Consider the following 21,747-nt stretch of genomic DNA (forward strand, 5'->3'; position numbering starts at 1 on the left):
TGGAGAGGGGGCTTCCTGGCTGGCTTTCACCTCCCCTTTTCATCTTGCAGTCACACAGTGAGACACACGAGCAGTTATGACTGCAGATAATGTGGGTGAGGGCGTACAAGCTGCACAGTAAGTGAGGTCGTCTCGCCAGCCTTTCAGTCTGGCACCCGCTGACACCTCGGTGGCCAGGGCCTCAGAGTGTGAGGCAGCGGGGAGGGGTGAGGGTGGGCTCCAGACACACAATCTTCCTCGTCGCACATACGCCGCTCTCTACCCAGTGTCTCTCGCCGCCTTGGCAGATGTTGGGTTTGGATCGGGGCACTGAAAAATTCCTCCTCTCTCGTTCGCAGGAGCCGAGCCGGAGCGGCTCAGGCACCTGTTGCAGCAGACGAGGCGGAAGTGATCAGCGGGTTGTCTTCTGGGTGTCGGCGCCTCGGCAGCTGACCTGGGAAGAGGAGTGAAGGATGCGAAAAAGGTCATAAATGGGGTCACCGCCTCGGCGTTGTTTTACATGTTTAAATGAAGTGGCTTCTTTTTTTTTTTTTATGAAGTGTAAATAGCGTGACCCTATGGTGACCTTCGAGGCCTCCCACTGCTGTGATTTTTGTCATGTGTTATGGAATGATGCAATGAGGTCTGGCCCAAACATTCACCTGGAAACAAACACATAATTAGTTCGAATTCAGGAAAGATCTCCTGTAGCCGCCTGTGTTGCAACAAATTCGAAGACACTCAGTTATTGTTTTTCAGTTTTTTTCTTCTACTTTTTTTCTTTTAAAAAAACGGAAAAAGCCACATGGTGTTTCATTCTCATCTTTGTATATTTTGCAGGAGATGGTCTTTTACAAGTGGTGTACTAACCCTATTTAAATGTACACCACACTTTTCAGATATTTCTTTGTAAGCATTTTTTTTTGTAAGAAATTTTTCATGTAATTCCCTTCTTTGTGCTGGTCTCATAAAATCCCAGTAAAAACCCAATTCTTCACGCTTCATGTAACGTGAAGAGGTTAAAGAGACGTTTAACATCCAAATGTGGTTTTTTTTTTCATACTGACTGTACTTGAGTGCACAAAGGCGGTCAAAAATAACAATTTAGTACAAAAAAACAAAAGGAAAAAAAAAAAGTGCCCTGAGCAGCAGCAGCAGCAGTCGCCGCCACTGAGGGGGGCTGTCTGGGGAGGGATTCCCATGGCCTTACTGCCATCCAGCTGACACATCCCGCTGCTAATGAGCGCTCAGATTTACAGCTCAGAAACCATCTCTGCGCCTGTTTCAAACCTCTGCACGACTTCCACTCTCACGTTTTAGCGCTCTGCCACGCTCACTGCGGCCGTGTGTCGGAGTGGAAACATAGTTTTGCATTTCACCAAAACACTTCAATCCCCACCACAAGTAGTTAATTTTTAAGCAATACAATCTGATGTAAGGCTGGGCATGGCTGCGGCAGATTTTTTCCCAACCCSYYCTTWCTCYCYCTCTCTCTCTAGCTCTGGATCCCTCCCCAGCACTCACTCACAGACTCGTGAGCGCGCACACGCACAAACACCGCTGCTCCAAAATATATTTTATTATATCCAGCGGTGGTAGGGGTGCTCAGGAGAATATACTTGATATATTTGTGTCGGGCTCTGCATTGCAGACGGTGTGTGTGATCTTGGCAGTGACACTGACAGATCCGGATTCGTGACTGATCCGGACTTGGGAGAGAGAAAGAGAGGGAGAAAAATTGGGGGGGGGGGGCAGACCGAGAAGAAACAAACAAGTAACAATGTAACTTACATGCACTCACACACCCCTTTTTTCCTTGTAACAATGTGTACGTTTTTAACGAGGGAGGGGGGCGCGCACAGGGAGAGAGACGGAGAGAGAGAGATAGAGAAAAAGGGAGGGGGTGCGTTCTGAAATAATATAGTCAGCCATTTTTTATGTAAGGGGATTTTTTTTCTTATTGGGGGGGTTGTTAAAAAATAAATATAAGAGGGCGGCCATCTTTGTTGCTCTGCCTTAGTGTAAAATATTCCAAAACGCCCCCCTACTTTTCTCCCGTGCCGATTTGAATATTAAATAAATAACACTCCATCCGCTGCAAGAATTACAGCTTCGTTGTTTTGTGTTTTATTTTTTTTTTAAACACTGAACACAAGGACGGAGCCGCCAATGACAGCAGGAATATAATAATGTCCTCTCCTCTCCGCTCCTGCGAGGAAGACGAGGGCATGGTGGTTAATTCCGAGGGAGGAGATTTTGATGAAGAAGACGACGAGGACGACGGAGCGCTGGACGAGAACGCAAGCGACATAAACTCGCCGGCGGCGCCTCGGGAAACTGCAACACCACCAGCCGCGCCAGGTACGATAGACTAGCTGCTAAAAAAGAAAAAGAAGAAGAAGAAAGGGAGGAAAAAGACAGGCGGACAGGTCGCGATCGGGAACGCGCGAAAAACATCACACGAAATAATAAAACTCACTTTAATGGCTGTAGATTGTTTTTTTTTTTTAAATTTAATTACAGAAGTAGCCTTGTTATCTGAGCTATCTCTATCCATGTCCTGGACTGTACAGTAAAGTAGCTCGGGTGCGCGCGCACACAAAAAACGCAACACGAAATAGTTTGCAGAACCTAAATGTGAATTGGGTGCCATATTTGCAGCTAGATATAAAGTAGAAGGGACGACAAACCCCCGTCATCCACTTCCTCCTTCTCACCTCTTCATCTCCCTGCAAAGTTTAGCCAAACTCGCCACAGCGAGCCCGCAGAGCCATCCTCCAGAAAGTTGCAGTTAAATCCCCCCCCACCTCTTTGCTGTGACAGCAGCTCCCTGACATGACAGGGGGACACATGCAAATGAAGACGCCGGGCTACCGCAGGGTAATAAGGTCGCCCCGAAGGTGTAGAAAAGCTGCTTCAAAAACAAAACAAACATGGACTCCCCCGCCGGAGGCTACATGTATTTGATACCCGAGGAGCTGGTTTCGCAGTGCAGTCAAACGAGGCAGAAACTATCCCCCACAGTATTTCTGTCGTATCGTCCTCTGACATACAGGTCGAAACGAGGCTTTCTTGTAAATGCCTGTCCAATTCTGTTTAACACAACTTAATGGCGACTTTATTAGACGTTAGATTGAACGACAGTGTGGCTTTAGCTTCTGTGATTGACTAGCTGAACGTGATTATTCTGGAAGTTTCTCCTGGCAGTGAACTTGCACTTTGCACTGAACGTGAACTAACGGTCGGCTGGCCAGCTTGTAACGGTAAAGGGAACAAAGATACATATTTGTTTTAAATAATTAATTAAGGTGAGCTAACTATTAAACTCCGTATGAAAATGAGTTTATTATTTGTACTAACACGTTATTGGATGTTAAAAAAAAGAGAGCAAATGTTGCCGTTTTGGCAAGCTAGGATGGTTCTAATTTCATGAATGAACATAACGGAGCAGTCCTCCATTGCTTTGTCTTTATCGCCGCGGAACCGTGCCAGACGGATAAATGAGTGTTTGTGTCGAGGACTTTAACCCGCAGGCGACCTCTCTCAGCGGCCACAGCGGTGGTCTCGGTCCCCTCTTCTCCACCACCGCTACCCCCACATCTCCATTGGGAATTGCCGGAGTCGTTCCAGTTCATTGCACTGGTGGGCCTCTCTGAATCACCGAGCCCTGCGTGCGTGCAGCGGCCGCCCCCCGGCGTTTCGTCGGCGGACCGCACTGCTGCACGGCTAGGCGGGAATCACGGAGGCTCCGGAGTGAGGAGGAGGTGGAGGGAGGCTGTTGTTGCTGCTGCGCACCAACAAAGGCGGGCACACAATAAAATCTGACTGACCTAGCTTATCAAGCAGCCAGTATTTTGGCTGCGCTTTAACGCTTTGCTTGTTTCTTGTTTAAATAGAGGCAGCTATCTCCACTTGCCTATCTGTGGCTCTCCTCCCTGCATAAAACCCAGGTCAGATTGCAGGTTAAATGGTAAAACTGAGTGGTAGAACGGTCAGACATTTTCACATAATTTATTCATTGAAAGGGAAAAAGAGATTTATTTAGTCTCACCCTGTCTTCACAGTTTAAAAATGATGAGAATTTCCTTATTTTAAAAGTTTTATGGTTTTTCAAATTTTGTCAGATTTTCTTTTTACCAATCAAATTTTATGAATATAAGTAAAACAAACATTAAACAGTATCTTGCTAAAGTAACTTTTTTTTACCCTTTGTCATGTTACAACCACAAACTTCAATATTTTTAATAGGATTTTATGTGGCAGACCACCATAAAGTATTGCATAGACCTTTTGCTGCAATTTCCCCCGCAGATCCTCAGGGTTGTCTCTACCAGCTTTTGCACATATAGACTGAAACTTTTATTGTTCTTCTTTCCAACAAAGCCCAAGCTCAGTCGGAAAGTATCAATGAACCACAGTCAGTCTTGGCTCAGAGCCTCTTTTACATTCAACTGAGTTATTCTATCACATTAATATAATTTGATTTAAATCATTATAGTTATTGCACTCCTCAAAGGTAAACCTCCACCCAGTTTCTTTCTTCTTTTTTTTTGCAGACTCCCAAAAAATAGCTGTTCAATAAAGGTCAGATGTGCCTGCTTAATAATTAGTTGACATCTCCAGGAAGTTGCAGATTTACTCAAAAGTTTTTGAAAACCATGTATGCTTTTTCTGTCACTTTACAATTTTGCACTAGTTTATGTTCTTTTAGCTATGTCAATAAAGTATATTAAATTTTGTTGTTATAACCTGACAATATCTTAGCAAGGCTCTGTTGGTAATTAATAAGTGTATTTTCATAAACCAATAATCCCTGACTTGTAGCATCTGTACCAGCTGTCAGGTCTCCTTGGAGCTCCCCAATTTTACTACGGTAATTCACCAATTGTCACCGTTCAGATAAGGTCAAAGGTCACTGAGACCTCTGCAGCTTTATCATTCAGTCTTTTGTTGAGGGCAATTATAATCAGCAGGGATTAGTCGGTTTACTGGGAAGCGTTTTGACAAGATTATTTAGCTCAGTTTGTTAGCCGTTGTTCATTTCTGCGCTCTCTTGAACCCAGACGAAGACCCGGAGATATCGGACCGCGAGGTCCCGTGCAAGAAGAAAGGCCGGCCCAAGAAGAAGAAGGACACAAAGAAGAAAGAGAAAGAGGGGAAACCTGCCAAAACAAAGAAACGCAAGAAGATTGTAAGTTTAATGGGTTACATGTGTGGGTTTTGTCACTATTCACTATTCTAACTTAAAAAAAAAATCCCATCTGCCCCTCAGGACAGCGATGTAGAGCGAATCTCAGACAGAGAAAGAGACTATGGTGAGAACTCAGACAGCATCGCCAGCGATTATGGCTCTGGCGAGAAAAAGAAAAAGAAGAAACACAAAGAAAGGAAGGAGAAGAAAACCAAGAAAAAGAAAAAAGATGACGGGGACCGAGAAAGTAGCCAGGAGGAAACAACAAAAGTAAAGATCCCTGATTTGCTTCACTTGCACAGTAGTAGTAAACGGTCTTGGGGAAAAAAACAATAATTTTTTTGTTCGATTGGTGGTTTCCTCTCAGCAGCCGATAGAGCAGAAAACGTCTGCCCAGCTGGCAAAGGAGTGGGGCCTGGAGGATGTTGATCATACCTTCACAGAAGATGACTACAGGGAGCTCACAAATTACAAAGCCTTCAGCCAGTTTATGAGGTATGGATTCTTGTCTGCTTGCCGAGGATTAACATTGAGCTTGTGGTTGCTAGTGTGGGCGACATCAAGACCGGCTAGGGCGCTTTGAGTGAGTTATACCCGGTGTGCTTTCTCAGTTATGTTGGTTGAACCATTAAAATGCTTAAACCTCAACACCTCACGCTCCAGCTGTTAGTCCTAAAAAGTCCCAAACATTCTTGAAAACACTATTGCAAATTCTTACCTGAATCAGTATTTCACCAGTTTAACAATGATGAGTTACAAAGATTTCCTTCAATATTATATTGAATCTTTAGCTCTATTTTAAGCAAGAAATACTCAAAAAGCTGATCGGTTCTATTCTTTTGAAGACTAATTTAACCTTTGCAGTGCAGCACAGCTAGCTACGGCAGGAAGTTATAAGCCATTTGACATTCAATAAGCGACTTGTTAAAAACATGGCTGAATCATGCTACTGTTAGGTTTTGTGTTTCTGTGTTGGAGCGGGTACATTTTTGGCAGTAAAGGCGTAGCTCATCTAATGCTTTTCAAGCTAATCTTATGCGTGACATGGAGAAAACAAATGCATGTGAAACTTTATTTAATATATTGTCTTAATTTAACCACTGGATCTACATCTCTCTCTGGAAAAATGTATCTTCCGGCGCACCTGTTAATGGGTAGATTTAAGGTAGGTTGATAACAGAAACAAGAACAAACTCAAACATGGCTGCATTAAACAAGAGTTTGACTATAAACACTCCAAATTATGCAAAGACATTGAAAAACAAAAACAAAAAGATGCTATTTACTCGCTGTGTCTTGTTTAACTACATCAACTAGAGATTCTGTGTCCTGCTGTGACCTGATAACTTGCTCTCTGTTTAAGCAGTTTGGAATGAAATTAGTAAAAAATTACAGCTCTGCCTCCGCAACAAGCAGTGATATAAAAGTGTGTAATCCTATTGCAAAGCTTTACTGCTCACTATGTAACCAAATGAGGCTACCAAAGTGAACTTCTGGTAATTGCTCCTGACTTCCTGTTGAACTGTATCAGGCCAGCTTGTTGAGTTTGTGGGGCAGCGTTACCAACACTGTGTGAAAAACACCCTGAGCCTCAGGCTCTGTGGGTAGCTCATACGTGTGTTGACTCTGGCACCGTAAATAATCTACAGTACCAAGTTTACGTTGGGGATTCTTGCGGCCTTTGAGATTTGGTTGTCTTGATTTGACCGAGCCAAAGCCGAGTTTGCTGACACAGCGTAAAGCCACACAGTCGGAGGACATGGTTTGAGCTCCCGATGACCGCGTGTCTTGCGACTCCTCCCAGGCCGATGATAGCCAAGAAGAACCCGAAGATCCCCATGTCGAAGATGATGACCATCCTGGGAGCCAAGTGGAGGGAGTTCAGCTCCAACAACCCCTTCAAGGGCAACGCCGCTGCCGTCGCGGCCGCCGCTGCCGCCGCTGCCATCGCTGTCGCCGAGCAGGTCTCTGCAGCGACCGCCTCGCCCGAGCCGCCGCCTCAGCCGCCGCCCATTAGAAAGGCCAAGACGAAAGAGGGCAAAGGTCAGCGGTAGCTTAAGATCTTCTTTAGTGTCCGTTTAGTGTTGTTTTTGTCGCGTAAAGATGAAGGATTCATCCAATTTCTGTACCCACTTTGTTGTTGACACTGTCCACATAGTGGTTGATCAATACATTTCCAGTTCACTTTGGATTTGATCTAATTATCTGTGCAGGTCCAGGTTATAAAAAGCGCAGTAAAAGTCCTAGAGTGCCTGACAAGAAGAAAGCCCTATCTAAGGCTAAAAAGATGGCTCCCATCCGTATTAAGCTATTACCAATAGCTGGGAAGAGGAAGAAGAGCTGCTCTGTGAGTCCGATGTTTACATTCTGCTTAACTGATGGAGATAATTTGCCTTCCTTTTGTGTTACTGGAGCGCTCACCCCCCTTCTTTTCCTCCATTCACTCTGTTGCCTCATTATTTTTTCTCCCCTCTTAGAGCGACGACATGGATGAGGAAGAGTCCGAGCAGGAGGACTCCAGCGTTCACAGCTCCTCCGTTCGCTCCGACAGCTCTGGCCGGGTGAAAAAGAACAAGCGGGGACGGCCTGCGAAGAAGAAGAAGAAAGGCAAGAGTGAGCCTGCTTGTTAAATGAATGCCACATATATTTTTTTATTTTTTTATTTTTACAATTTATCATTTTTACAATTTATAGTGAATTTAGAGTTTGGAGTTTCTGCATTAAAAATATTTGACATTGTAATTCTTACACCAGGGTGTAAAAGTTTTAAATAGTATTGAATTCAAGCATCTAAAATTAAGGCCTTCAAATGTCTTAAATTATTGGGGGGGGAAAAAGATAAGTTGGCCTTAAATGCGTTAATAACAGGTCTTAAATTTTGTCGTGGGAGGACTATTTAATCTCATATTCTATGTAGTTTTTTTTTTTTTTTTCTTGTGAGGCTTTTCTGTCGTGTTGACTCGCTTCTTCATTGCGTTGGTTGAAGCTACTGGTAACTAGCTGCTAATAAGCCCTTACCAGCTAAGCAAAGATATATTAGCAGCTATATCAGCAAGAACTATTGGTTCTGATCCCTGCAATGGAAATAGAGAGAGGAAAAAAACTAACTAGCTAAAAAAAGTGACTACTAAACTGTCTTTTTTGCGTTTGTTCTGGTTTAAGTGCAAATTTATCACCAGTTGGCTGGACGACGTTTGTTTTTTCCCAACCTGTACGAAGCTGCATTTCTGTTAAGCAGCAGACTGCAGGCTGGCTACATGAGAAGCCAGCCTGCAGATCACAATACTTTCTATAAAAATCACAATACTTTCTTGTTATTGTAATAATTTAGCCATTTGGCTGCTTGTTGAAAGTAGCAGAAACTGCAGTCGTGCATCCTCAGCTTTATTCGTCTTTCCGTTGAGTCTTCAATATTTTACCAAGTTCTAAATGAGTTCTAGCTGAAAAACAGGCTCACATTCACTGACCTGGTTAGACCTTCAATGGGTACTTTATTCTGTCATCCGCTTACATTTTCCTATGGTCTTTTTTTTATGTTTGCCTGGCAATTTGTGGACAGTTACCTAAGTGTTTATTTTTTATTTTGTTTTATGTTTCAGTTAAACGAAGCACTTTTTTCTGTCTTTTGGTTCACGTCTAAACTTTATTAAACCCTTGCTGATTGAGAAGATGTCACATTTGTGACCTTGAGATTTAAAGTGTATTCTCAGGAAGCGTTTTTTTTTTTTTTTTTTTTTTAATGCCTCATGTTTCTTTTATACATTTACCTTAAAAAGACCATTGAGAAAGAATTAGTTAAAAAATTAATACATTTCTGACACATTTTACAAATAAGGTCCACATATTTACTTGAATAACTATAGACACAATTACTGTGTGGATTTTTTATATTTTAGATGATAATATTATTGCATTTGCTTTAAAGACACCTCATGTCTTTCATAAATAAATTTGTTCTATGTGTATATTTGTTTATTTTGATGTGGTTCTGTTTCCAGTTCCAGGCGAGGAAGAAGGCGATGGCTATGAGACGGATCACCAGGACTACTGTGAGGTGTGTCAGCAGGGAGGAGAGATCATCCTGTGCGACACCTGTCCTCGAGCGTACCACCTCGTGTGCCTCGAGCCTGAGCTGGACAAGGCCCCCGAGGGCAAGTGGAGCTGCCCGCATTGTGTGAGTACAACCTGCGGAGAGAGGATCGTCTGCTCGTATTCTCTAGATCTTTATTCACCTCTAAGCTACATCACTCCTTAACGAATCCTTATTTCTAGTGCTCAGTTTCTACTTGATGCGAAATCAGGGGAGATTAAAATAGAGAAGTCTGTCGCAGCCTTCTTTGGTTCCAAAACCAAAATTTTTCACGAAGAGCCTTGGGTGGCAACAGCTGGTTTTCTCTTGGGCGCACTTCAGACTTGATTGTTTGGAAAAAATATATATGTACTTTATTTCTTGCAGAAATAGGAATACAAAACAATGACTAAATATCTCTTACAACTTAGATGAAGACCAAAAGTTAACTTAATCTGATGTTACGAGTTCACAAAGTGGTTAAAAAAAATCATTTTACTAAAAGCTCCTGTCTTCACTCCGGACATTTGGCAAACAAAAGACATCCTCCCGTTTTGGTGCTAAACTAACTTGTGCATATTCTAACGGCCCAAAGAAAAACTAAACTGATAGAGCTCGGAGGTGGGGCTGTACAGTGTGGTTAAACTACTTCCCATGTGCACCTGCTGCATCGTTTGGTTGCACTCCGAGACACTTGACCAGGGAAACGGGTCGCAGGAGGCAGGCGCTACATGACTGTCAGTCCTTTTTCATACACTGAGCCTCCTGATGGTTTGACATGAAGCACTGATCTATTTTTCATGAACTCCTCACAGAGTCTCCTGAGTCCGACTCTCTGACACCTCATGTCCCACTCACATTCACACTAAAGAGAACAGCGCATCTCAGCTGTAGCCCAGGCTCTTTTTGCCCTAGAGGCTGAACCCTTTGAGCCTGTCGCTCTCAGTTTCCTCCTCTCTCTACTACCAGGTTAAAGTAAAGAGATATAAATGACCCCAATTACCTTTTATGTCATTTTATTTATTTATTTTTGTTCTTCATGCAGGAAAAAGAGGGAATCCAATGGGAGGCGAAAGACGAAGACTTTGAGGACTTCGAGGAGGACAGCGAGGACAGAGTGATATCCGAGGTCAGCATCGGGGTTCCCGCCGGTGCGGAGGAGGAGGAGGACGACCACATGGAGTTCTGTCGGGTGTGCAAGGACGGCGGCGAGCTGTTGTGCTGCGACACGTGCACGTCCTCCTACCACATTCACTGTCTGAACCCCCCGCTGCCCGAGATCCCCAACGGGGAGTGGCTCTGTCCGCGGTGCACGGTCAGTTCACGTCGCACGAATTGCTTTTTTAACTCAAGGAAGAACTTTTGAGATTCCATTTTTGACATGTGTCCTCGCTGCAGTGCCCGCCAATCAAAGGGAGGGTCCAGAAGATTCTCCATTGGAGGTGGGGCGAGCCTCCTCCTCCCATTCCCGTCCCGCTGCCCCCGGACGCTCCTCCCGATGCCCCTCCGCTGCCGCCCATGAAGGGCAGAGCTGAGAGGGAGTTTTTCGTCAAGCTAACCAGCCAGTCGTACTGGCACTGCACCTGGATCACTGAGCTGCAGGTGGGACATCAACTTCTAGGATCATGTTTCTGGCTTTTATTGTCTATTGAATAATTATTAAGTTTGTTTAACGTAAAAACAGCCTCATACATTCTGATTTCATCTGGCCGTGAATTTTCAGCATGTTTTGCAGCAGTTTTCTTCACAGCAAGTCTCCTAGACGGTTCTTTCTGTCTTTTTGTTGTTAGAAACTTGTCCATTTCACATTAGCCATTCTAGTTTGAGAAGCAAAGCAGCTTGATAAATTCAATGAATTATTTTGTACTTATATTTTATAATAACGATTGAAAAACAGATTACATTTTCCGATACAAAAATTCTGATAAAAAATGTATGATTTTTTTTTTTATTGATATATATTTCGATTTTTTCTTCTCATTTTCCCTCCAGCTATTGGAGGCTTCCTAGTGCCCCCTGGTGGTTTAGCCTAAAACAGCTTTTTACTCCAAAAAATCCATAATATGACACAAAATAATACCCAAAGATGAAGAAGTTGATCTCTGATGATCACAGCAAACATACACTCGAGTTTTGCAAAAGTATTAATACCCTTTGACTCTGTATGAGGAGCGCCAGCAAGTCTCACATTTTCCCATATACTTTAAATTAGATGTAGATTTGAACTTTGACTGGAACATTTTAACATCTGCATAGGATTTAAATTACAGAAGAGCAGGGCTGAAACAATTAATAGGATTAATCATGATTTAAAATAATTATGATTATCTAATTTACTAATTGATTAATCATTAACTGGAATATATAATCTCTAAAAGCATGCCATTTACAGAAAGAACAACAAACTATGAGCGGCGATTAAATCTGGCGTCTTCTTATTACTCGTGTTCGTCTTTCAGCTGGAGATCTTCCACTCGGTGATGTACAGAAACTACCAGAGGAAGACCGACATGGACGAGCCCCCCAGCCTGGACTACGGATCGGGCGCAGAGGACGAGAACGGAGTGGGCAAGAGCGAGAAGAGGCGGGCCAAGGATCCCCACTACGCCCTGCTGGAAGACAAATACTACAAGTACGGAATCAAGCCCGAGTGGATGATGATTCATCGCATCATAAACCACAGGTAGGGACGACTGCACCTCCAAGAGTGTGTGAGGCGAGGAAGAAGGCTGTGCGAGACGCTGCTCACTGTCCTCCACATGTCCCTCTGCCAGCGTGGATAAAAAAGGGATGTACCACTACCTGGTAAAGTGGAAAGATCTGACCTATGACCAGTGCACCTGGGAAAGAGATGACATGGATATACCCGACTTTGAACTCCACAAGGCCAACTACTGGAGACACAGGTTGGACTGCACAGACATGCTGAACACACTGGTTCAGAAGCAAGAAAATACACAAAAGCTGATTTAAAAAGACAAAGGCTTTTTATATTAAGGGATTAATGAACGTATTCATTGTTAACTCTGCTCTATGTTACAAATTGTTCTTGATGAAATTAAGGCAGAATCACCAGAGTCTTAATGACGTCTTTGTTGTCATTCAACAGGGACAACATCTTGAAGGAAGACCCCGATAAACCCAGGAAGATGACGAGCAAGGAGGGAGACGGTGAAGAGGAGGAGTCTCTTCCCTCCCCACTCACAGATGTAGGTGAACAGTGGCCGCAGTTTGCTAAAATAAAAAAAGTGTCTGCTTCCTGAACTCTTTACATTTTTTCTGCAAAATTTGTAGAGGAAAACACTTTTAGAACTTAATTCTGTTATGATTTCTGCCTCATTTTATGCGGACCGGCTATTCTGACGAGATTCAGTTCACAGAGTTTCGACGCAGCCTACAAAAGTATTGGAAAGTATTGGAACGTATTGAAACGGTTATCCTCCAGATGTGGAGAACTACGGAAACATTTTCAGACCATACGTTTTAATCACAATCTCTAATTATCATTTAATTTCTTCAATCTTTCTTACTTGTCTGTCTTTCTCTCTTTTTTTTCCTTTGCATATTCCATATTTAAAGCCTGTTTGCTATAGAAACATTCATCATAAAGTCATTGTAATAATTAAAAAGAAGATAAATAACTGAGAACTCTGGAAAGCTAAGTCTGAAAAAACGATGGAAAATACTTATATTCCTTAGCTCCTTTCACATTTAAAACCTAAACTCTGCTGAGCCATCTGTCAGAGTGAACCTTTGCATTCTTGCTTGTTGGAAAATGTGAAAAGAATTTGAATTTGGAGAGAACCTGTACTTTTTTTCCACATTGTTGATGAACACAGCTGTTATGACTTAACTGTATGAAACCAAGCTTCTTGTAAATTGATTATGATACTTTTTTAGCCTGATGATTTTTGACCATCGTAATAGTGTGTCGTTGTAGAATGGTGTTAAATGGCCTCACTGTTTTCTTGGCTGTCGTTGCTCCAGCCAACGATCAAGTACGAGGAGCAGCCCGACTTCGTCACGGCGACAGGCGGCACCCTGCACCTCTACCAGCTGGAGGGCCTCAACTGGCTGCGCTTCTCCTGGGCTCAGGGCACCGACACCATCCTGGCCGATGAAATGGGTCTGGGCAAAACCATCCAAACAATCGTCTTTCTCTATTCACTGTTCAAGGAGGTACAGCTGGGATCGTTTCTGCTTTATCGCGTTTTCGGATTCTGTCGATTCACCAACACCGTCCTTGTTTTTGTTTTTTTTTCCTCACAGGGCCACACAAAGGGTCCTTTCCTGGTCAGTGCACCCCTGTCCACTATTATAAACTGGGAGAGGGAGTTCGAGATGTGGGCGCCTGATTTTTACGTGGTGACGTACACGGGAGACAAAGACAGCCGAGCCATCATCAGAGAGAACGAGTTCACGTTCGACGACTCCATCAAAGCCGGAAAGAAGGCCTTCAAACTCAGGGTGAGACGGCGCTAACGGTTGCTAACAACTCTGACTTTTTTTTTTCCTTTCAGAAAAGCATCAGTTTGTTCTTCTTCTGTTGTTTTCCTTACTGCAGCGTGAGGCTCCCATTAAATTCCACGTCCTTCTGACCTCCTATGAGTTGGTGACCATCGATCAGACGGCGCTCAAGTCCATCGACTGGGCGTGTCTGGTGGTGGACGAGGCTCACCGCCTCAAAAACAACCAGTCCAAGGTGCCGCTGCTCTGTTAATGCTCGGGCTGAAACATTTGTTATTTGTTGACCATTATTTGTTGAAATAATGGTCAACCAATTTAGTATTAGATTCATCGTTAACTAGGCTATATGGATTCAAACGAAAGCCAGGTTTTGAAGAGCAGCATGGTCATAACCAGTAATTAAGTCAAAACTGTACAGAAATTATAGAAAGTTTGCATCCCATTTAAAAAAAACAACAACCCTTGTCTGTAATTATGATTCACCTAGAACTCCTCATTTGGTAAGCTGTTAGCTTCTCCTGGCTCAAATTCTGTAAAAAACAAAATCTCCTTTAAAGTGTCTTTTGCTGTCCAATTATTAAATTGGTTGATTCAAAAATTTGTCAAATAATCTACAAATGATCAAGCGTAAACTAAAAGAATGCTGTGTTATTGCATTTTGGACAAAATATTTATTTTCTTATTTATAAAGGGAACTGTATTATTTATTCATTTCATGTATTTCTAATATTGCCGAAAGAAGGCCTAAGTTGTTAAATGAAAAATCTGCTGAATGTGCACACTATTTTATCTGATTAATCATCCGAACAATCGATTCCTAAAATAATTGTTGTATGTCTGTTATAACCAGGATGTGTGATAAAAATGATCTTTCCTTAAGAAACAGCTGAAAGACTTCTTTTGTTAATGACGATAGGAGTCGGATTTGTCTTTTTCTGCAGTAACATGATCAGTAGAGCTCAGTTCTTTCTTTCCATATTTGCAGTTCTTCAGGCGTTTAAATGACTACAAAATCGACTACAAGCTGCTGCTGACTGGAACTCCTCTGCAGAACAACCTCGAAGAGTTGTTTCACCTGCTCAACTTCCTCACCCCGAATCGCTTCAAGTACGACTCCTCTTCTTAAGCAAATGTTTTCCCTTTCTCCCTCCGTTACTAAAGCCGGATGGCTGTTTTTCATATCGACTCTCTTCTTCCGCGCAGCAACCTGGAGGGCTTCCTGGAAGAGTTTGCCGACATCTCCAAAGAGGACCAGATCAAGAAGCTCCACGACCTGCTGGGGCCTCACATGCTGCGGAGGCTCAAGGCCGACGTGTTTAAGAACATGCCGGCTAAGACCGAGCTGATTGTCAGAGTGGAGCTGAGCCCCATGCAGAAGTACGCTTCACACAAATAACTAGTTTAACAATTAAACGCAACGGGTGTAACGGTACGTGTGTGTGTGTGTGTGTGTGTGCACCATCAGTCACAGGCGATCGTGACTCAGTAAGAAGGTGCACACATGTGAAATGAAAATAAGCCTCGAGTTACTGTGTAAGACACTCCACGCCAAACTAATGCCTAAATAGGTGGTTGGAGACCTACATGGTTGTTTTTATTTACTGTTGCTTTCCAAATTATCTTGTAGTTATGCTCTTATGGCAAGACATTTGTGGCTTTTATTCTGTGTCCATACTATAAAGAGTCATTTTTGCCTACTAGTTACTAACTTGCTGTATGCGCTTTGCTACAGTGTAGCTAGCACCATTAAATATCAGGCACCAACACACACTGAATTAAATTTAATTAAATTTCTTTTATATGTCCTTACACAGTTGTAAACATTTTTAGCTCTACTTTTTAATCTTACTTGAAGTTAAGGCTAGAGAATTTCAAAGAAACATTTAATATGTTTTTTTTATTTCCATAAGAAGTAAATTTCAGCTTTGGACTTAATAAAATGTTTGCTTGACAAATAGTCTTTAGGACATTATTTAATTCAAACTGGATGAAAGTTTTCGACATGTTTTTTATCAATGCAAAGTGAATTTAACAGGACTTCCTTAGAGTGCTTCTCACTAAACACGATTCATAAATTTCATTGTCCTTTTTTTTTTTTTTTCCTGAGTGTTATTTTCTCATTAAAAGAATTTGTTTTGCTTTGCACTGATTATTTTTTTCCTAATTTCATGGCTTTGTCGTTTTGCTTTGGGATAAACAGGAAGTACTACAAGCTGATTCTGACCAAGAACTTCGAGGCTCTGAACTCGAAAGGCGGAGGAAACCAGGTGTCTCTGCTCAACATCATGATGGACCTGAAGAAGTGCTGCAACCACCCGTACCTCTTCCCTGTCGCCTCCATGGTGAGAGCGAAAACATAGATACGGCGGAACATAAGGAAACATTTATACAAAATTAAAACTCTATTGAAAGCCTAGAAAGTTGAAGTTTGTTTTCAAATAACCAACTTTCTTGAGCAAATAACTTTAAAAAAAAAACCTGAACTTGCTGTATAGCAACATCCTATGGTGAGATGTGGTAGTGCAACTCTCATGCCCTAAATTCAGCCGGCAAACTCAAACGAGTCCCCCAGTGTTAACTCTTTTGTTTTACACGTGTTCTTGCAGGAAGCCCAAAAAACACCCAGTGGGGCGTACGAAGGCTCGGCCCTCACCAAGGCCTCTGGGAAACTGACGCTGCTGCAGAAGATGCTGAGGAAGCTGAAAGATCAGGGGCATCGAGTGCTGGTCTTCTCACAGGTAGAAAACACACACACAGACCGTGGATAAACACGAAAAAACACAACCACATGCACGTTTTCTGAGCAACTTCATGAACACACTCTGAAGTTTCAGGATGGGCGATCAAAGATTTCCTCTGTATCTTTCTTTTTTTTTTTTTTTTGTAGATGACTAAAATGCTGGATTTATTAGAAGATTTTCTGGACTATGAGGGTTACAAGTACGAGAGGATTGATGGAGGCATCACAGGCGCACTGAGACAAGAGGCCATCGACAGATTCAACGGTAAGACAGGAGAGGAGAATCATTATTATCATTATTAGGGCTGTAGTGATAAAACATAAGAAGATACACAATATTAGGTTCAAATGTTTTGAAGAACAACACAGAAATCCCCTTTTTTGCGTTTAAATAAAGTCCCGATCTGTGTTTATTAAAAATGTTCAATCAGTTCCTTAATTCCGTCCAGGTTTCACTTCAGGTTTCTGTATTTTTCAAGCATGTTAAAAAACATTGAAATCAAACGACTTTACACGTTAGTGTTTTAATAAACATCCAGTCAGTCAATTATACAGTCTTGTGTTTATTACTATTTAAATTTTAACTTCATACTGCCTGTTTGCACACATTGTCACATTTTATTTCTGTTGAATACAATCCCAGTTATGCTGGTATTTAAAGTGCATTCACTCCACATTTATTTTTTTTATTTATTTATTTCTCCCTCTCACACTTGCAGCTCCCGGGGCGTGTCAGTTTTGCTTCTTGCTCTCCACCAGAGCCGGAGGTCTGGGCATAAACCTGGCTACGGCCGACACGGTCATCATCTTCGACTCCGACTGGAACCCCCACAATGACATTCAGGTGCAGTTCAGCTCCTCCGCAGTGAAGGTTTTCGGTATCATCTTTATCTGCGCCTTAACGGAAACGGGGCTGTTTCCCGCGCAGGCATTCAGCAGAGCTCATCGCATCGGGCAAGCCAACAAGGTGATGATCTACCGTTTTGTGACGCGAGCCAGCGTGGAGGAGCGCATCACCCAGGTAGCCAAAAGGAAGATGATGCTGACCCACCTGGTGGTGCGGCCAGGTCTGGGATCCAAGGCCGGCTCCATGACAAAGCAGGAGCTGGATGACATCCTCAAGTTTGGGACGGAGGAGCTCTTCAAGGATGAAGGAGAAGGTGAGAAAATGACGCGTGTCGGGCTGTGGTTTTAGCTAAGCTTGCTCTGCTGATTGAAACTATATCAACTGAAACGATTAATCGGTTTAATCGTGATTAATCGATCAAAAAGGTCGTCAACGAGCACTTTGATTAATCGCTAACTAAAGTATAGTCAACAATTGTATGGTTTTAATGTATCTCTAGTATGTAAAATAGCTTTAATAGTTCAATGAAAAATCTGCAAAATGCAACAATTTTTGTTTTCTGATTAATCGTCATAATAATCAATTACTAAAATAATAATTAGCCGCAGCCTCTAACGAGCTTTTACGACTCTGCCTCTGCCAGGTATGAAGAACAACTCTGGGGACAAAGTCGAGGACGAGGGCAGCGTCATCCACTATGACAGCACCGCCATCGAGAGGCTGCTGGACCGCAGCCAAGACGCCACAGACGACTCGGACGTCCAGAACATGAACGAGTACCTGAGCTCCTTTAAGGTCGCCCAGTACATGGTCCGAGAGGAGGACAAGGTGAGATGGAAGCAGGGGCGACGCAGAGTCACAAAGTTGCGCTGACGTGTACTGAACGGATTGCTTCCTGGCAGGGCTAAAGAGAATTTCGGGGTATGCAACGTTGTATTGTTTGTATCTCGGATGTTAGAGTTAAAACAAACTCTTTCTTGTTTGCACACACTTGTCACAAACAGCGAAAGTTCTGGTGTAGAGTTTCTTTTACAATTTGCATTACACTGAAAAAGAAAGATTGGAGAGACGTGGAGCTCTCTAGTATTGAGGATGCAGAGCGGAATCATCCAAAATAAACATTTTAATTTATTTGGTCTTCGGCCCAGAAACTGTATACGCTCCAGGGAGGCTGCTCTGCTGCAGATTAATGGCAACGCTGTCGTTTCCTTTCCAGAGAATATTAGTTAACCTAGAAACTAAAGGCTGCCAAGTTTATCCTTTTGTATCATTTTGACACTATCTCTATATCAGGAGTCATATTGCAAACTCCCTGGAAACCCACAATGAGAAAAAAGAGAGCTCTTCTTCTTATTAAAAGGCGATGATGATAAAAACAAAAATAAAAAATCTGACAAGTAGCATGTAAAAGATAAAGACTGTCAGAATAAACTGGTACCATGTCGATGAGGGGCGTTTTTGCCCAGTTTCTAACGCAGCACCAGTTTTGCTGCTGAAACAGGAGGAAAGCCTCTTTCAACAGGAGATGGAGGCGGGTTCACTGGTAACTGCAGCCAATCAAAACATTTGGTGTGCCATGTTTAAAAGTCCAGAGGTTAGGGTTGCTTTAAAAAAAAAACACACAACCCAGTGAAATCACTGTACTTAAGCAAAAAGTTAAAGTTGGATTATAACTCAGACTGATGGTCTCTCATCTTCACCTGTAGGAGACTTTAAATAGGAAAATACGCTATTTATAGCCGTGCCGAAAGATTTTCCCCGATTTCATGAATGTTTTTGTTTCCCAGCTGCTGGTGCAGATGAGCAGGCAGATGATTAGGATTGCGCAGCGTTCACAAGCGCCGCTTCGCTCGTTGTTTGAAATGGCATTAATGGTGGCGATATTAACGCCTCTGCTGGCAGAGACACCGCGGCTCCGACATGCCGCAGGGATCACGAGAACAGCGCTGGGCTTGTTTACATCACATCTGTCTGACAGAGTTCAGTTAGTTTATGTGTTGATCTAAATGATAAATCTCCCTCTCACGGCAGAAGTAATTATAGAGCGGTGCAGTGTGATGATGAATCCAACGAGTTAATTAGACTGCAGGCAGGCCTCGACACATCCTGACTTTTTATGGCTTTTGAATAATGTTTTTAAATTCAGTCAAGACAGAGGTTGGTGTCATTGGACCAGAACATCTAAAAACAGCCGTATTTACTTACTGACCTTGGATGGGATTAAATTGACCTCCACCAATGATGTCAGGAACTTTGACATCATCTTTCACCAGATTAAACCTTCAAATTCCCTATTAAACATGTTGGCTTATTAGTTCCTAATGTATCTAATGCTAAATTGTTTTCAGGTTGTCTAACCAGCTCCTGAACATCAGTCTAGTCTTGTGGCAGAATCTCAATTTGATTTGCAGTTCTACTGAGTCGCTGTAGATATGGTGGTGCATATCTACAATATCTACATCTAGAATGGTAGATATGGTATGTACTGCACACAGTACAGATATACAATAGACAAGATTCTAGATATAGATATTGTAGATATGTATATTGTTTATCGTTTGCCATTTCTCGTGATAAATTTCTTATCATGACAACAATTTAGATTTATCATTATTATGATAAATTCTAATTAATCATCTTTAAAACCTCCCACCCCCAGCATTGATTTATAGTTTTACTATTTTTTTCCACCATTTGTTCAATGAAACCATCAATAAATACCAACAAATTTGGAAATACAATTACCGTGTGCAATTTAGTGATACAAATTACCCTGGGAATATTTTTCAAAAGCGTTATTTGTGTTTCTGTGACTATAGTCACAGTTACCTGAAAAATATGTAATAAATAGTTCTCAAGACCTTGTTTGTGATAGCAACTTTAATTGCTATCGCAAAATATCATGATAAAACGTCAAGTCCGTATTGACCACAACTGACGTTGAGGGTCGTTGTGACCTCTGACCTCTCACCCCAGTTTGTTTTAGTTTTCTGCCACAAATTCAGCTGTGCTCTTACCTTACCTGCTCCGTCCCCAACGTGACTTCTGGCAAACCGTCCCCCCGCTACTGCACATTACAGTACGATGAGTCTGCTGCATAATTAGCCTTTTCCAATCTGTGTGCCTGTAGATTGAGGAGATCGAGCGGGAGATCATCAAGCAGGAGGAGAACGTGGACCCGGACTACTGGGAGAAGCTGCTGCGGCATCATTACGAGCAGCAGCAGGAGGACCTGGCCAGCAAGCTAGGTAAAGGGAAGAGGAACCGCAAGCCTGTGAACTACAACGACGCTGCGCAGGAAGACCAAGGTAATGACTGGCTTTGGATCTGGGGAGGCTCACGTGAGTTTGGCAAAGTCCTGCCAGCTGTTTCATGCTGCCGATGCTGTAGGAAGAGGATCAAGCTTGTGTTTAAGAAAGAAATATTGTTTAGGACAACCCAATTTACTGGATTGGTGTTTTACCTGAGAGGCGTTGGGGTGTAAGGCATTATTTGCAGAGTGGAAGGGAATGGGCCTGGCCTATTGACAAAGCACCGTGTGCTGTTTCAGAGTGGCATGCTGACATTTCAGATAACCAGTCCGAATACTCCGTGGGCTCCGAGGAGGAGGACGAGGACTTCGACGATCGGCCAGAAGGTAAGGAGCGATAAAAACAAGGAAAGAAATACAGAAGACGACACGTCAAATCGATAGGAAACTGCTTGTGAAAGATTGTCTGGCACATCCTGCATTGAATCACAGTCTGACTTTGATTTAGTCGTTGCGGCTTTTTCTGGCAGAACCGCGTGAGTTTAGACTGCCAAGAATTCCAACCATCTCCTACAGGAGAGAAAGATGGAAGAAAAAACTTCAATCATATCAGGAGTGTTTTTTTAATTTTTATTATTCCTTGACATCCACCGGCGATAAATCTAAGGATAAATCTGTAACATAATGTTAATAGTCTCTCCTTAATCTCAGCTAATATTCCACCGTGGCTTGTCATGGTTTCTGTTGGCTGCTGTCGTTCGCAGGTCGGAGGCAGTCACGTCGACAGCTGAGGAATGAGAAAGATAAACCTCTGCCTCCTCTTCTGGCCAGAGTGGGAGGCAACCTAGAGGTCTGTCCACCGAAAAACAAGTCCTCCTTCAACTTCTGGGCTGTTTGATTGTGATTATTTTGGAAATGGGTCTAAACCGGCTCCCTGTTTATTTCATAATTAATGTGAAAAATCTGATCTTAAACGAGAGTTCACTGTAAAGCTAATCCATTTCTAAAAAAAAAAAAAGGTGAATTTTCTTGTTTATTCTGATAGTAATGTAATTACATTGGTCTCCATCGCTCATGTTTTGACTCTAAGTTTATTTTTTCATTATCAAGCTGTTGAACTTTCTCAGAAAAACGTTTTTTTTGTACATATATAATAACGTCTCCTGGAGCTACACCAGTGGTCCCCAAACTACGGCCCGGGGGC

At 42.6% G+C, this 21,747-nt stretch overlaps 1 protein-coding gene across 9 annotated transcripts in view; it reads left to right on the plus strand.

Annotated features, from left to right (window-relative positions):
* Positions 1-1,768: 1,768 nt before the first annotated feature.
* Positions 1,769-21,747, plus strand: part of chd3 (chromodomain helicase DNA binding protein 3) — a 48,350-nt gene continuing 28,371 nt past the window's right edge. The window contains exons 1-27 of one of the 9 annotated variants that reach the window (XM_008435499.2): positions 1,769-2,340; positions 5,043-5,170; positions 5,252-5,440; positions 5,538-5,665; positions 6,975-7,213; positions 7,384-7,517; positions 7,648-7,783; positions 9,169-9,344; positions 10,285-10,554; positions 10,638-10,841; positions 11,699-11,922; positions 12,014-12,145; positions 12,349-12,448; positions 13,227-13,418; positions 13,509-13,706; positions 13,804-13,941; positions 14,692-14,813; positions 14,910-15,083; positions 15,907-16,048; positions 16,313-16,444; positions 16,594-16,711; positions 17,166-17,290; positions 17,375-17,606; positions 17,937-18,121; positions 20,424-20,601; positions 20,844-20,930; positions 21,308-21,393. In XM_008435499.2, coding sequence (XP_008433721.2) covers positions 2,169-2,340; positions 5,043-5,170; positions 5,252-5,440; positions 5,538-5,665; positions 6,975-7,213; positions 7,384-7,517; positions 7,648-7,783; positions 9,169-9,344; positions 10,285-10,554; positions 10,638-10,841; positions 11,699-11,922; positions 12,014-12,145; positions 12,349-12,448; positions 13,227-13,418; positions 13,509-13,706; positions 13,804-13,941; positions 14,692-14,813; positions 14,910-15,083; positions 15,907-16,048; positions 16,313-16,444; positions 16,594-16,711; positions 17,166-17,290; positions 17,375-17,606; positions 17,937-18,121; positions 20,424-20,601; positions 20,844-20,930; positions 21,308-21,393 — 4,341 coding nt within the window. In that variant the 5' untranslated portion in view covers positions 1,769-2,168. The remainder of the gene's footprint in view (positions 2,341-5,042; positions 5,171-5,251; positions 5,441-5,537; positions 5,666-6,974; positions 7,214-7,383; positions 7,518-7,647; positions 7,784-9,168; positions 9,345-10,284; positions 10,555-10,637; positions 10,842-11,698; positions 11,923-12,013; positions 12,146-12,348; positions 12,449-13,226; positions 13,419-13,508; positions 13,707-13,803; positions 13,942-14,691; positions 14,814-14,909; positions 15,084-15,906; positions 16,049-16,312; positions 16,445-16,593; positions 16,712-17,165; positions 17,291-17,374; positions 17,607-17,936; positions 18,122-20,423; positions 20,602-20,843; positions 20,931-21,307; positions 21,394-21,747) is intronic. The other 8 variants (XM_008435502.2, XM_008435498.2, XM_008435506.2 and 5 more) reach the window with 8 other exon arrangements.

This window comes from Poecilia reticulata, linkage group LG18 (assembly GCF_000633615.1).
Source record: "Poecilia reticulata strain Guanapo linkage group LG18, Guppy_female_1.0+MT, whole genome shotgun sequence".
Taxonomy (NCBI): Eukaryota; Metazoa; Chordata; class Actinopteri; order Cyprinodontiformes; family Poeciliidae; genus Poecilia; species Poecilia reticulata.